We start from the raw sequence: 16,186 nt of genomic DNA, 5'->3' as shown, positions 1-16,186 counted from the left end.
TAAACATCATGTTGAGATTAAAATTTTAGGAAAAATATATATATATATATATTCGTATTAAGCTTTTAATTTTAGGTAGGTAAAATTTTTTTTGTAGAAGGTGCAATAGGGGTGTAGTGATGATCAAGTGAATTTATCATGTAATAAAATTAAGGTAGTAAGTGACGGGTTCAAAAACCCTATTTTTAAAAGTTTCATGTTAAACTTTAAGTGTTTTAGAGGCCATAGAGGAGAAAAAAGATACGAAATTATTTGTGAGACACGAAGTACAATATATAAAGATCATATTGTTATTATAATGGTAAACTTTTCCAAAAAAAATATTGAGTTGGAGGACGGAGATAGTCATTTACAAGGCAAATTTTTATGTGTGTTTGGCCACACCGTGTAGAGTTACTTGAGTTACTCGATTAAGGGTTACTTGAGGAGTTCGGTTAGAATTGAAGTTACTTGAGGGGTTTGTTCAAGGGTTAGTTAAATACTCGGTCATGGGTTATTTAAGAGGTTACTCGGTCAGGGGTTATTCGAGGGGCTACTCGGTCAGGGTTTGCTTGAGGGGTTCGGTCAGGGGTTACTTGATTAGGGGTTCAGTCAGGGATTAGTTACTCGGTCATGGGTTACTTAAGGGGTTACTCAGTCCGGGGTCACTCGAGGGATTACTTTGTTAGGATTTAATTTAGCGATTATTACTTGAGGGGTTCAGTTAAAGGTTACTCCGCCGTAATGGGTTACTTGAGGGGTTCGATTAGGGGTTACTCGGTCATGGGATACTTTAGGGGTTACTCAAAGGGTTACTCGGTCATGAGTTACTTGAGTTATTCGGTCAAGGGTTTACTCGATGGGTTTGGTTAGGGGTTACGAGTTACTCGGTCAAGGGTTATTTAAGGGGTTACTCGGTCAGAAATAACTTAAGTAATCCCTGACCGAATAAGTCGAGTGACCACACTCTGTGACTAGCCACACGGAAAAATCCTCCCATTTAAAAATGCAGTGGCCAATGGCACAAGTAGAAGTGAGGGGAAAAATATGACTTAATGTGGGAATTTTTTTTTTTTTTTTTTTTGATAAGAAATTAATGTGGGTATTAATTGTTAGTTCATTGAGTTCAATTATTTTTTAAATCTTTCCATACAATTAAAGAATAAAAACAAAAAAATGGTTGTTTTCAAATAGCACTTCACATATTATTATTTTGAGAGTTAAAAATATATTATTAAGACATTTTATAAGTAAATTTCATTATTACTCATTAAATCATTTTATTTTAAAATTTTGTGAAATAAATATAAGTATCAAGATTTGTAAGCCGTGCATCGCACAGGTACTATACTAATTGTTGTAACATTGTTGTAACTATAAGCAATTCCCGAGTAGATGTTGAATACTGCATTATGTTCGCAATTCCCGAGTAGATGTTGAATACTGCATTATGTTGCAAAGGTCGCAATAAAGACCGTGATCAGGACCGACCGATGTTAAAGCTCACCATTGTTTATCAAATCATTGCGATGCAACTTCCATAAGAAAAGCTTCCATTTTGGTTGCATGTGAAGCCCAAAGATTCTTCCAGAAGTTGGAAGTGTTATAAAACCTATTATAAGTCACACTCTGCTTTCTGCGTATCTTGTTTTACCTGTATATTTTCTGGAAGACTTATAAAACCAAATATCAATAGTCTTGAGTCTTCTTTATCAGTTAGAATCCCAACAGTGATTGTGGCGGTCACAAACTCACAAGTCTCAAAATACAATTCTTCATATCCGCGCTGTGGTTGTAATTTTTGTAAACAGTACCTACACACGGACTAAGGACGGCCTTGAGAGCCGACCAAAGACACTCCTCAGAGAACCATTTACGTCATACAACAGTTCCCTAACAGCATTGATAGCTGGAGTTAATTTGTATGAGGATTGTAATGTTTGTGATGATCAGAATCCTGCCAACGTAAACAATAAAAGAATGCACTGCTCACCAATGTAATATGGAACAAAATACATTTACCGAAACAAATACTCAACCTACTCTTCTAGGAAAGAAAAAAGGAAAAATTGCCACAAATTGGGCTACACGAAACTTTAATCTAAACTACAGTCTAATAGTCTATAATGGTACACATTCATGATGTCCTAAAAAGTACAATTAGTTAAGACAACAAAAAAGAAACCAATGTCAAACATAGAGACAGAGCAGGCATTACACACTTTCAAAACAGGTACCCCTGCGCATTTTCTGTTCAAATGAAGAGCAATTAAGCATCTCCAGCAGCAACCGGAGCAGGGCCATTGGAACGCCCACCTCGGCCACCCCTTCCACGACCTCCTCCCCTCCCGCGACCACGACCTGTAATAAAAATAAAAAAGCACAATCACGTATCAGAGAATCAGATCAGTCTGTCTTGGTAGCAATTAATTCAATCCTGTCAAGACTATAGACAGCAGAAATTAAAAAACAGACAGCCAGGTCTTACCCCCACCAAGTAACAGAAGAAAAAGAAGAAACAAAAAAAAAAAAAAAAAAAAAAAAAAAAAACATCAGCATAAAAAGTTATGATGATTGCTCTGACCTATTGAATATCAGGTCCAACCCTTAACAAGTGCAGGCTATGCAATTGCACAGGACCCATATGCTGCTAAGGCCGTTTGGAGCCTCAAATAAGTGTAAGAATATTAAAATAGAACAGTTTCCAGTCTGCTAGATTAAGAAGAGCCAAAAATGACAGATGATCTAGAAAGGGTTTAATCTTATGTTTCAAGTATTATCCCTTAAAGACTTATAAACAACTCGACACATCATCCACGATTTGCTACAATTGCATTAAATTTTAGACAGTAAATTGGATAAGGGCCCGATTCATTCTTAATCGCATAGGGCCTCCATAATCATTGGGACGGCCCTATAGAAAATCTAGGTACATGGACAAGCCTAACACCATATTATCAGAAGATAATTAAACAATCACATGATTTGATCAGCCTGTCACGTTCAAAGCTCAATTGTAGGAACAAGGACCTAATTTTATGAGCTTATGTTCAACTCAACAAACATATGAAAATTATGGACAATTAAGGAAGAATTACCACGGCCTTGGACAGGTGGTGGGCCTCGCACGTAACCTCCTGCGTCTTGCTGGGGATCTACCATAGGACCATTGTAATTGAACCCTCCCCTTCCACGGCCACGAAAGCCACGGCCCCTTCCTCTCCCCCTACCCCTGGGATAGCCTCGGTTCTGATCCCAGCCTCCGTCATCATAATCAGCAGACATAAATCCATTGCCTGAAATAGATGGTCATCATATCCCCATATCTTAATATGTAACAGAATACCTTATAAATACATTTAACAGTCTCTCTAATGAAAGACAGATTTTAAAATACACTCATGTTAGACCAAGAGAAACTGCCTCAATTTCACAAAGTTACACCAAAGAACATATGTACCAAAGGAGAGGCTTGTACACAAATCCGGGTCAAAAAATTAAAATTACAATTAAAAGGATGCAGAAACAACAAACCTGGTGGACCTCTGCCCCTTCCCCTTCCTCTACCACCACGACCCCGGCCCCGGGCATTTGGAGAGCCCTCTAAAAATTAGGTGTTCAAAATTAGGAATTTTAATAAATAACTTTGACAATCAACTCATGGTAGACATATAATACCTCCTTCATAATAATCATAATCATTTGATGCTTTCACTTGATCAGCGGGCAATGGAGGCTGATACCTATAGAATAATACACAGAAGGATTTCTGTTGTAAGATAAGCAGGACAATAAAAAACAATCCACAAGAAACATAATCTGTATTATATTAATATATTCTCAAAAGTCAAAAGCTCAGATCCCATATTCCAAAAAATGAAAGAAAAGTAAAGGAAATGAATTAGTTCAGATGGCCACAAAATTTTTAAAAAATATGTAAGATGAATAATTCGGGAAGAGATAAAAGACAGTAAAAGACTCCTACAAAATACTGTAGCTAGATTACCTATCATAGTTATAACAACTGACACTTTCATGATTACACTAGAAAAGAAAAAGATTATCAGGTAGAATCTCCCACTGATATTGGCTACAACACCAACCAAAGCCAGGAATACTGTAAGTTACATGAAATTTAAATCACAGGAAAGAAAGTAACATTTATCAGTTATTATATCACCAACTATACATTGTTACAGACTAACATCAACCTTTTTCTTCCAGCCTGTGTCACAACAAATTTAACCACAACTTAATATTACAAAAACAGTAAGCAGCAAATGCCAACTCACCCAATTGCAGATGTGTCCTTCTCATTCTTTGAAAGGGTAATAGTAATCATCGAAACATGCCTCGTGGTTTCAATACTGCAATAACAAATGTGACAATCAGAGATCAGGTGATATAAGTAAATGCATGTTGTGAAATCAAAGCGGCAATAAACTTAACTTAAACCTAGACAAGAAATAGGTACAAACAAAGGTAAAATTAGCCTGCTCAAAACATAAGAGAGAATTCTTACATATTAAGGCCTTCCTCTAATGGTTCCCATGTATCAGTGATACCTGTGGATCCAATTGATGTGATTTGGTGCAAGCCAACAATTCTTCTCTGCAAAGGAGTATAACAGAATAAAATGACAAAGTACTTTGAGCCAAAAACTCAGAAAGATTATGTATGAAACAAGAAATACCTTAATCAGCTCCACAATTGTCACAGTCTTGTTAATTGCTCTACCCATAGCCTTGAACACAATTTCATCTGAACCTTTCTCCTGAAATTAAGACAATAATAAATTTAGAAATCATACACAACAGAAACATAACAAAATGCTTTCAAGGAGACAAGAAGGAAGATCTAAAAGAGAAATGCTTTTGCAAAGTCACCACCAACACGTCAAATTGTAAATAAACATAACAAAACCAAACCCAACCTACATGTGAATGTTTAAGGTACATGTAGTGAACATCTTCAATGTCAAAGAAAATCTATCATCTAATTAAACACCATATTTATTGGTCAACACAATAGTTTCTAGGGGTTAGAAATCAGAACTGGTGTGTTAGAAGAAAATTACTACTCAGTTTGACAAAAGAAAATTACTACTCAGTTTGACAAAGCTATGGAAGTTGTTTTTGGGAGACAGGTAGTTACATGATAGCACAATGTGCTGGGCCCCTACAAAGAGAGCTCAACAAAAATGATTTTCCACGACATTCCACGAGAAAACTATTTTGTATGGTAAAAAGACAAAAATTGCTCCATATTTCCATAGTAGCAGTAAATTAGTAACAGGGTAATCAAATCAGTTCAACAAACTCTTAAATAGATTAAATACCAAACTTGTTGACCTTCAAAGTCCACTTGCACTTTTTTTCTGTCTAATTCCAGCCCAAATTTATAAGCTATGTTTTCTATCCATATTGCAATTCAAACAAACAAAATTTCCGTCAACAGATATGTAACATAGAGCAAGAAAAGTTGGGAAACATAAGGCACATTTTTTTAATCAAGAATTCAAGAAAATGGCCAAAAAGCTCCAAAATGATTCAGCTGCCCTCAGTTCATTTCCCTCCAAGCACTTCCCTTTCTCACCTCACTTTATTTGCATATGTTACCCTCAATCCTCCTGGTTCTTCTGTTTAAACAAGTTTCACTCTTCACTTCTCTCTTCACTGATTCCTACCTTTGCCAAGTTATCCTGCACCCAACCCTCCAAGGCTCCAACAGACATTTTCTTCATTCGCATCGCACAGCACTCAGAAATCAAATGTGTTGCCTACTCCCTTTGATCGAAAATACCAGTGCTACCCAATAAAAAGTTGTCGAATTTCTTAAACTAGTGAAGGTTTATGATTGGATTTTCCGAGCAAAATTATCATCAAAAATCTCAGTGAAATCATTACAACTCCTCCCTCAATTCAAATATGAATGAATTTCTTACAACGTGTAGTCCCGTTAACATTACAATTTACAACTCCTCCCTCAATTCAACTTTAATTTGAGCAAATTACACCATTAACATTTTGTATAATAGAAAATAAGGAGGTTCACCATTTCACTGTCTCAAATATAGAGTCACCGCCGAGGTAGTATAATATGAAGCCAGCCAAATTCACTACAGTATCATTTATCCCAATACCTCAACATTAAGTGCTACTCATACAATAAAGCATCAATTTGCAAAAAAAAAAAAAAAATTAAAAAAATTACACTACCTTTTCACAAAAAATTTGAAACAAGTAAGCACCTATTAAATAATTCAATTAATCATATAATAATTAACCTAGTACAACAATAAATAACAAAAAAAAATCAACCAAATATACAAATTCATCAAAAAAAAATTTGAAAAAATATTAATTAATTACGAAAAAAACCTGAAGAAGAGTCATGGCGTAAGTGATATAGCTGCGCATCCTGCCTTGACTAGTAATGCGAATCTCATTTTCATCAATCGGAGTTTCCACTTTCGGCTTCTCAACCTTTACGTATTGTTCCATTTTCTCTTTGAATTTGTTTTTCTGCAACAAAAATTAATTAATTTTAATAAAAACAGCCAAAATTAATTCAAAAAAAATTAATTAGATTGCAGAAAACCGGAGAAAAGGTTGAATCTGGGTAAAAATTAAGGAGAGAGAAGATGAAGAAAACCTTGAAGAGTTAGAGAAGGGAGCCCTGATGTTCGGCTTTGTATCTTCTTTTTCAGCCCTAAAACTGCTGACTGGCTTCTTCTATTGCTTTTATACTCCTTTCAAAACTACCCTAACCACCTTCTTTTTGAACGGTTTAATCCGGTTTTCCTTTATTTAATTACCGGTTTGAGTTGGTGTTTTCTACCGGTTCAATATTTAATCCCTAATAAGTACAAACTCTTTATTCTCTAGGAGTTTCTTAGCTATGGTAAGGACTTTGATCTACTTAAAGTTACAATTTTATTGTTTGATGACAATTTGGGGATTAAACTTTAGGGGACATTAAAGGGATATTTTATGATGTTGATCTAACTTTTCGCCAAGTGTCGCACCATTGTATAGATTTAAATAAACTTTTTAAGATAAGAAAGTTACTTTAGAATTCTATTTGGATAGAATTATAGGATTCAATTGTACAAATTGAATTATAATTTTATTCAAAAAAAATTATTAGACTATAATTCTAAAAAGTTATCATATAAATTTTTTTTTTATATCATAATATTCTTTAAAGCGATAGGTTGTGGTTCAAAGCATAAAACATACATTGATAATATATACTAATCGGTTAAAATAATATACTTTACAATCTAATAGAATTTTATTACTATTTAAACCTGTCAATTAGGGTTGGTCATGAGTCATCTCGGATTGCGTCACTTCAGGTTACGGGTCAAGAAAAGTTCAATCCTTGCCCAAAGTTTTGGGTTCGGGTCAAGCCCACGGGCTTTGAACATTCATTTTATTTTTTGCTATTTTTTTATATTTTTTATTGTATAAAATCGAACATTTCCACCAAAATTGTTATTAGTCATTACATGCTTACTAGATATTAAATTGTTACAAAGTACTATCAATTCTTAAATAATTTTGTATCAATGTTATATTTCAAAATTTGATATATTGATTAAAAATTTATCTTAAAATTCAATAAACAATCCGGGGCACAAAACTAGTATGAAGTATATTTTTGGGGGGTTTTAGATTTTGGGTTAGATAGAAGAGCTAAAATAAAATTAAAAAAAAATAACTTCCTATACGAGAAATAAGAGTAACTACAATCGTTGTAGCTAGTTTGGGTGTTAAAAAATATACGATGTGATAATCCAAATCGAAATTCCGAATATTCTAAATTTTTTAATCGAATTCAATATCCCAAACTGTGCACAATTGTAGAAAGGGACTTACTTCTTCAAAAGTTCCATACTAACTTGACTATTGGGGCTAAAACATAAAATTAATGACAAGCTAATTATTTGCTTGAGAAAAGTTTAAAATTTTGAAATATTAATAAAATGAAATTTAAAAAGCTAATAAAGAAAACTAAACGATTCATTTCAGTTCAGTTCAGTTCAGCACCAATCAGTTTAGTTTAGTTCAGCTCAATTCAGTTCTGTGAATCAAAATAGGCCTTAAGTTTATTTAATTAGCAATTAAGCTACTCACGTGGTACTTGCTAACTATTGAGGTTTAAAGAGGGTTGGCTTGAAATCTATGTGATATGGCAAGTTAATTTGGCAATTAGCTAACTTAAGTTCCAATTAGATCTAATATAATTATTCTTTTCGTATTTAAATAAGTGAAGTGTTTATTTTGTGTACGTATGCCAATGCTAAACTTTGCTGATAACATCTTTAATAATTAATAAGTAAAAATTATAATAGTTGTATAAATAAATTATTCATTGATACTATTCCAACAAGTACACACAAAACCATATTTATTCTTATGTATAAGTCACAAACATAGTCAAAGTGAATGAGACAAATACAAAGAGTCAAAATCACTTATTTACATATGGAGGGAGTAAACATTACGGAGTATATTAATAGTACATTATAGTATCGCACAATTCATGATTAAGGCAAACTTTCATTAAGTTATAATAAGACAGATTAAAGTTACCCTATTATTCTATAAAAGTTAAGGAGTACCATTTTTCTGACATAAATTTTACTCTGGCCCTCAAAATAAAACATAAATTTTAATCTTAGAAAAACATTTATAATGCATTATATTAATCATGTGGAAAAAGCTAACAAACATGTTCGGGGACGTTGGATAAACTAGCTAAATATTGAAAGTTTAAATAAAAATATTACACCGATCGACGCGTAATTTTGTCATGCTTTTCCAAATTAATGTCAGTTTAGATAATATTTTAAACGCTTATCCAACAACCGGGGGCATTCGTTAACAAGATAAAGTATAGTTGTTAATGTATACTTTGTAGTTATTAGTAACGACTTTACAAATAATAACAATGGTTATAGAAAAATATAAAGTTCAAACCAAGTCCAATCATTCAAACCGTCCTAATAAGTTCCAATCAGATTTAATCAAATACTCCCTCCGTCCCTTATTGATAGTCCCTTATGGACAATTTTTACGGGAATTAATAAAAATAAATAAGTAGTAAAGTACATTGGAAAGGTAAATTTACATTGGGTGTGCGAAAAAGTAGAGAGAAAAAGTAATAAAAATACATGAAAAAACAAAATTTACACGAGAAAGTTAGATTTGCACAAATATTGTTGCAAATTGAAGAGAATTTTGGAAAAAATTAATATTAAGGGTACTTGAAAAAGGCATATGAGACTATGATTTTGGAGACTTAAAATTGGTCATAAGCGACGGAGGGAGTATAATAAGTAATTAAGTTCAATTAAATTCAAATACCAATATATAGGGGTGTTCAAAAATCGGTCCGAACCGAAAAAATGACCCAGATCGGACCGAACCGAACTAACCGATCCGGTCTCTTGGTCTAAAATATTATTTTTCCGATCCGATCCAAAACCCCATAAAAACCAGTCTTGGACCGGACCTATTTTTCCCTTAAATTTATACATAAAATCTTAGATAATGGTTAAGATTATTCTTAATAACCTTTGAAAACTTTAATTATATGAGCTTTTTTATACTCCCTTTGTGTTTTTTTATTGCATTAGTTTGACTGGCACATTTACCGAGACACAACTTTGACCATTAAAATTTTTAATTGTGTATTAGTAAAAATTGTAACAAAATTATATCACGAAACAAGACATTATGACTAAGGGCCTGTTCTCTTCCGTTGAAATTCAGTTCAGTTCGGTTCAGTTCAGTTCAGCTCAGTTCAGTTCAGTTCAGCTCTTAGGGCCTGTTCATATTTACTGAACTGAGCTGAACTGAACTGAACTGAACTGAACTGATTGGAGCTGAACTAAACTGAACTGAACTGAACTGATTGGAGCTGAATTGAACTGAACTGAAAATAAGTAAATATGAACAACCTAAACGCTCTTAATTTACGTCTAATGATATAAAGCCAAATTTCATTCTTTTAAGCTCTTATTACAACGACGACAACAACAACAACAACAACAACAACAACAACAACAATAATAATAATATTAACAATAATAATAATAAAGAAGGGGGGGTTGAATTGTAGCCAAACTTTTTGCGGAATTAAAATTAAGTTAGCTAAAGGAACTGAAAGATTAACTAAAGAAACTAAAGAATGCAAGAGAGATTTTACGTGGAAAACTCCTTGGCCCTAACAAGGAGAAAAACCACGACCACTTGGGATTTTGGGAAAAGAATCTTCACTATAATAGGGCAAATTATCCTATTACAAGCTAAAGACTCAAACTCAAGTTCTTCTACGAACTTAAGACCCTGAGGAACAAGTCACCCAACTTGTTACTCTTCTCTTCTCTCTTCACTATAATAGGCAGAATTTTTTTTTTTTTTTTTTTTTTTGTAAACTGCTGCTGTGTGTGCAGTAGCAATCTAACAGTGACAGAATTTTTCCAGACTACCAAATACAGAAAACAGAAAATACCTGCAGCAAAATTTATTTTATTTTTTCAGACTCTAAACGACACAAAACAGAAAATAAATAACTAATAGAAACAAAATAAAACTGGCAGAAACTAAAATAGAGTCTAAACTAATACGAAAGTTTCTATGGTATGATATTGAATTATTGCCTCCCCGGCAACGGCGCCAAAAACTTGGTCGGGTCTAAATCTACCGCAAGTGTACGGGTCAATTACAGTAAATATAGGGTGAGCAAGGTATCGTATCCACAAGGAGGTCTACTCAAGTACCAAATTAAGAAACTAGAATATTATTTAGACGACGAAAATATGAGAAAAGTAGTACTAAACTATAAACGATTAAGGCTTGCAAACTAATAAAACGATAGACAATAATAAGAAGTAGTTCTAGGTTTCGGGTTTCGCCAATTACTCTCTATAATGAAATTAAACTAATTGCAGGGTTGAACATATATAATATAACAATGATCGAATTACCAATAGTATGTAATCTCCTCTTCCAAGGTAGAAAACGCATATTTAAATCAACATTATGTCTACTTCCGTGATCACAACAATTGAAATAAACTCATTAAGAATAAGAATTCAAAAGGACCACCCCAAGTGTATAACTATTCCTAAAATTATACTACTTGATGTTTGGTAATCCCACGAACTAGTATTGAAATTTCACTTCCGCTAATAATCCAATACCTTAAACATACAATCAATTGGCCAGATTAAAAGTACGAATTAAAACAAGATTATCAAATTGCATTCATATAAATCAAACCCAAACAATATAATTCAATTCATTGATAAATTATAATGGACTACATCCCTAACCTAGAACAAAGAGATTTAGCTAGACATGGAGATTAAGAAAACACAACTAATTGATGAAGAATTGATACTAATAAACATATTAAATCAAACCAAAATCAACCAATTGCATAAACTAAAAGGATGAAGAGTAAACTCCAATTGAAGTGGTTGAACGCTGCTCTTCGTCTCCTGCGTGTGTGCGTTCCTCCCCCTGCCCCTCCTTCTGCTGTTTCTTAAATACAGTAGAGTATTTTGAGGGTTTTTTTTCCTCCTTTCATTTCCTCTGCCGCTTCTCCCTTTTTTGTGGGTTTTAGTTAGTGGGTTTTTCAACCCACATTCTCTTAATTGAGGAAGTGTGCTCGTGGGATTGTGGCGATTTGTGGGAATCCTTGTGGGCTTCCTTTGTTCTTTTTTATGTTTGTGATTCAACTTGCAACAAACCTGTTCACATAATGAAGATGGGGTTTCTTAACTTCTTTTGCCAATTTAGTAAAATAGTAGCATAATGTAAGTATAATTAATTAAAAATAATTCATTAAACTTAATAAAGTAGATCTCGTGATAAGACATTAAAATCTATATAAACACTTAAATAATACTCTAAAATAGCATAAAAATGATATAATAAAGTATATAAAATATGGACTTATCAACTCCCCCATACTTGAGATTTGCTAGTCCTCAAGCAAATAATAATAAATCATATCGAGAATTTTTAAATCCAATTTCATTCCATCATAAGATCATATATTGCCACAATCAACAAGAATGGATCAAGTGTGATACGAAACAAGAATTTGCACCCTCATTGACCAAACATTCTTACCGCTTCTTTTCCCCAAATTTGAATCCACCCTAGGGATGCTCAACCGTTTAGCTCATGCCTCTCTTCGGTTTGATGACCCTCGTCAGGACTTGCACAAAATCTAACCCTCCACCAATTTGTAGACCAATAGCATATATAGATCAAAAGGACTTTCATATGGTTGTAGCGAGGCTAGGGTTAAGGGTGTGAATATTTAGGAATGTGGTGGTAAAAATGCCAAGCTAAAAGAGTAGTACACAACCTTCAAAAATAGAGATCATATTCAACTCTTACCAAAATAACATCACCGTACTCCAATTTTTTAAACTATAACCCTTTTTTTTTCATCATATATTCATCATTTTCAACTTATTTCGATTATATGACTTTTTTTTTTTTTTTTTTTTTTATCAACCCTTTTCATTTTTTTTTCTTTCAGGGCTCATTTTCATTTTTCCCTTCTTTTCAATTTTTTCTTCCCTTTTCTATTACAAAACTTACGACATAACTCAATAATAACATCACTCCTTTTAGCAAGGCATAGGTAAAGGCCATAAGCTTGTAATGTAGGATTAGCCAAAAGATAGATATTACGGCACAACAGGACTAAGCAACGGGTAAATATGTAAAAGAAAAAAAATGAGTGAGGCTAAATTCTGAAGGTTCTAATCACGAAAAAAAAAAATAATGCCTTTATCATTTCTCATACACCTTGGTCTTTGATCTCAGGAAGCTAAAATGCAAGTCCCAATTTGAGCGATCAAGAAGAAGGATATATATGTTGAAAATTGAGTCTTACGAGGTTCGTGGCCCTCCTTTCGGGATTCATCGCATAAGGGAAATGGAATCCATCTTACCACAAAGTGACAAAAATTGTCACAACCAATGTCAATGAAGGACTTATGCTATCTTTGCATACCATGTATATTTTTTATTGATCCAAAACAAGTCAATTAGTGACAATAAAAACAAAACTCTTTTTTTCATGAAAATTCTGCAGAAAATTTGGCAGCACTTCCCTTGAAACAGGCAAAAATCAAAATTTTTAGTCATTCAAACCTACACAAAATCCCAGCCATGCTTCATACATGGCAACACATAACAAAACTAAGTATAACTCAAAACACAGAGGGCATTTGCAGCAATTTCTAACCTCTCCCCCACCCTTAGGGACAAACATTGTCCTCAATGTAAATAAACAAAACTGAAAGGCAGGAAGTAGGTGTATTTATAGCAGCCAAGGACACAAGAATTTGAAAAATAAGCAAAGAAAGAGACAACCTGATGGAATTTTAGGCTTAGTGTTTGTAGCAGCTACTCTGGTTAACAGCAGGTACACCACATAAGCAGATTCTACCAGGTTATAGCTTGCAAAGCAGTAGTTCCTTTCTCTTCATTTAAAAGTGTCCAGATCACCATCTTATTTTCAAAGCTGAAAGAAAACAAAACAAAAAAAACAGAAAAGAAAAAAAAAGGAATGAGAAAAACAAACAAAAACCAATAAAGGAAATGGAAAAGAAAAAAGAAAAAGAACTTGGGTTGCCTCCCAAGAAGCGCGTGTTTTAAGTCACGAGCTTGACTATTTTGGTGCTTAATCTTCAGTGGGTTCTTCTAAGGAGTAAGTCACTCCTGTAGGCACCATCTCATCAACCAAGTAAGGTTTAAGTCGCTGACCATTCACCTTGAAAACTTCAGATTTTCCTTGTATTTCAACTGCACCGTATGGATAAACTTTCACAACAGTAAATGGACCAGACCATCTAGATCGCAACTTTCCAGGAAACAATTTCAAACGTGAGTTAAAGAGTAAAACTTTCTGTCCCACTTCAAAAGTCTTGTGATTAATGTGCTTATCATGCCAAAGTTTAGTTTTCTCTTTATATGTTTTAGCACTCTCATAAGCATCTAACCTAAACTCTTCTAATTCACTCAATTGTAGCAATCTCTTAGCCCCAGCAGTCTTAAGGTTCATGTTTAACTCTCTTATAGCCCAAAATGCCTTATGCTCTATTTCTACGGGAAGATGGCAAGATTTTCCATAAACTAGCCTATAAGGAGACATGCCTAAAGGTGTTTTGAAGGCTGTCCTATATGCCCATAATGAATCATCAATCTTATTAGCCCAATCCTTCCTAGAAATGTTCACGGTTTTCTCTAGAATTTGTTTTAACTCTCTATTAGCAAGCTCTGCTTGACCATTGGTTTGAGGATGATAAGCTAATGCAACTTTATGTTTAACCCCATACTTTCTTAAAAGAGAATCAAGCGGCTTATTACAAAAATGAGAGCCTCCATCACTTAAAATCGCTCTAGGAACACCAAATCTAGAAAAAATATTCTTTTTAAGAAATTTCATAACAACTTTAGAATCATCAGTGTGAGTAGCTATAGCTTCCACCCATTTAGAAACATAATCAACAGCGACTAAAATGTATCTATTGTTATGGGAAGAAGGAAAGGGGCCCATAAAATCAATTCCCCACACATCAAACAACTCAACTTCAAGCATAATATTCATAGGCATTTCATTTCTTTTAGATATGTTACCTACTCGTTGGCACCTATCACATTTGCTAACATAATCTCTAGCATCTTTATACATAGTAGGCCAATAAAAACCAGATTGCCAAACTTTAGCTACTGTCTTATTCGTACTAAAATGACCACCACACTCTAAAGAGTGACAATGATACAATATGTTATGAAATTCTTCTTCAGGCACACATCTTCTAATGAAACTATCAGCACAAAATTTATATAACAAAGGCTCTTCCCAAAAATAATGTTTAACATCCCACAAAAATTTCTTTTTCTGGTGATAGCTTAGATTTGAAGGAATAATACCACTTACCAGATAGTTTACTAAATCAGCATACCAAGGAATACTAGCAATTGCCATCAATCGTTCATCAGGAAATGATTCATTTATAGGTATATCAGAATTATTATCAACTTCCAATCTAGATAAGTGATCTGCAACAGTATTTTCAATGCCTTTTTTATCTTCAATTTCTAAATTAAAATCTTGTAGTAAAAGAATCCAACGAATTAATCTAGGCTTAGGTTCCTCTTTACTTAACAAGTATTTTAAGGCAGAGTGATCTGTGAAGACAATTACTTTAGACCCTATAAGATAAGATCTAAATTTATCCATGGCAAACACAACAGCAAGCATTTCTTTTTCAGTAGTTGTGTAATTTAATTGAGCATCATTAAGCATTTTACTAGCATAATAAATTACATGCAGCTTTTTATCTTTTCTCTGCCCTAAAACAGCACCAACAGCATAATCACTTGCATCACACATTAATTCAAAAGGAAAATTCCAATCTGGAGCTATCACAATAGGTGCTGAAATTAACTCTTGCTTTAATTTGTTAAATGCATGCAAACATTCAGAATTAAAATCAAAGGGAGCATCTTTATTTAACAAATCACATAGGGGTTTAGAAATCTTAGAAAAATCCTTAATGAAACGTCTATAAAAACCCGCATGGCCTAAAAAACTTCTAATTCCCTTAACATTGATTGGAGGTGGGAGCTTTTCAATTACTTCTATTTTCGCACGATCTACCTAAATTCCTTTTCCGGAAATTTTATGTCCAAGCACTATACCTTCTTGTACCATGAAATGGCACTTTTCCCAGTTTAAAACTAAATTAGTCTCTTCACAACGTTGCAAAATCAGAGAAAGGTTACCTAGATAGTTATCAAAAGATGATCCAAAAACAGAAAAATCATCCATAAACACTTCCATAATTTTCTCTATATAATCAGAAAAAATAGACATCATACAACGCTGAAAAGTAGCTGGAGCATTACATAAACCGAAAGGCATACGACGAAAAGCAAATGTACCATAAGGACAAGTAAAGGTAGTCTTCTCCTGATCATTAGGAGCAACAGGAATTTGATTGAAACCAGAATATCCATCAAGAAAACAATAATAGTCATAACCTGCAACTCTCTCTAACATTTGATCTAAAAATGGCAAAGGAAAGTGATCTTTTCGAGTTACACTATTAAGTTTTCTATAGTCTATGCAAACTCTCCAACCAGTCACTGTTCTAGTGGGA

At 33.6% G+C, this 16,186-nt stretch overlaps 1 protein-coding gene across 1 annotated transcript; it reads right to left on the bottom strand.

Moving 5' to 3' along the window:
- Positions 1-1,945: 1,945 nt before the first annotated feature.
- LOC145638849 (uncharacterized) lies at positions 1,946-6,734 on the bottom strand. Its single transcript, XM_081689894.1, has 9 exons — positions 6,634-6,734; positions 6,360-6,503; positions 4,673-4,753; positions 4,502-4,590; positions 4,272-4,346; positions 3,658-3,722; positions 3,514-3,582; positions 3,078-3,275; positions 1,946-2,340 (listed from the first exon to the last, which is right to left on the bottom strand). Exons 2-9 carry the CDS (start codon positions 6,480-6,482, stop codon positions 2,249-2,251), a joined length of 792 nt encoding a protein of 263 aa, XP_081546020.1. The 5' UTR covers positions 6,483-6,503; positions 6,634-6,734; the 3' UTR covers positions 1,946-2,248.
- Positions 6,735-16,186: the final 9,452 nt, after the last annotated feature.

This window comes from Chenopodium album, chromosome 7 (genome assembly GCF_948465745.1).
Source record: "Chenopodium album chromosome 7, dcCheAlbu1.1, whole genome shotgun sequence".
NCBI lineage: Eukaryota > Viridiplantae > Streptophyta > Magnoliopsida > Caryophyllales > Amaranthaceae > Chenopodium > Chenopodium album.
Note: the sequence above shows the minus strand (reverse complement) of the source record. Positions and strands in the feature narration are given on the sequence as shown.

What these genes read in the sequence shown, in the direction of transcription:
- LOC145638849 (XM_081689894.1), bottom strand. Translation starts at nt 6,482, where the DNA reads ATGGAACAATACGTAAAGGTTGAGAAGCCGAAAGTGGAAACTCCGATT. An exon ending in AAGGGGCAGAGGTCCACCAG is followed by an intron (nt 3,276 to 3,513) that starts GTTTGTTGTTTC and finishes CATCTATTTCAG; the next exon opens with GCAATGGATTTATGTCTGCT. An exon ending in ACCACCTGTCCAAGGCCGTG is followed by an intron (nt 2,341 to 3,077) that starts GTAATTCTTCCT and finishes TTTTTATTACAG; the next exon opens with GTCGTGGTCGCGGGAGGGGA.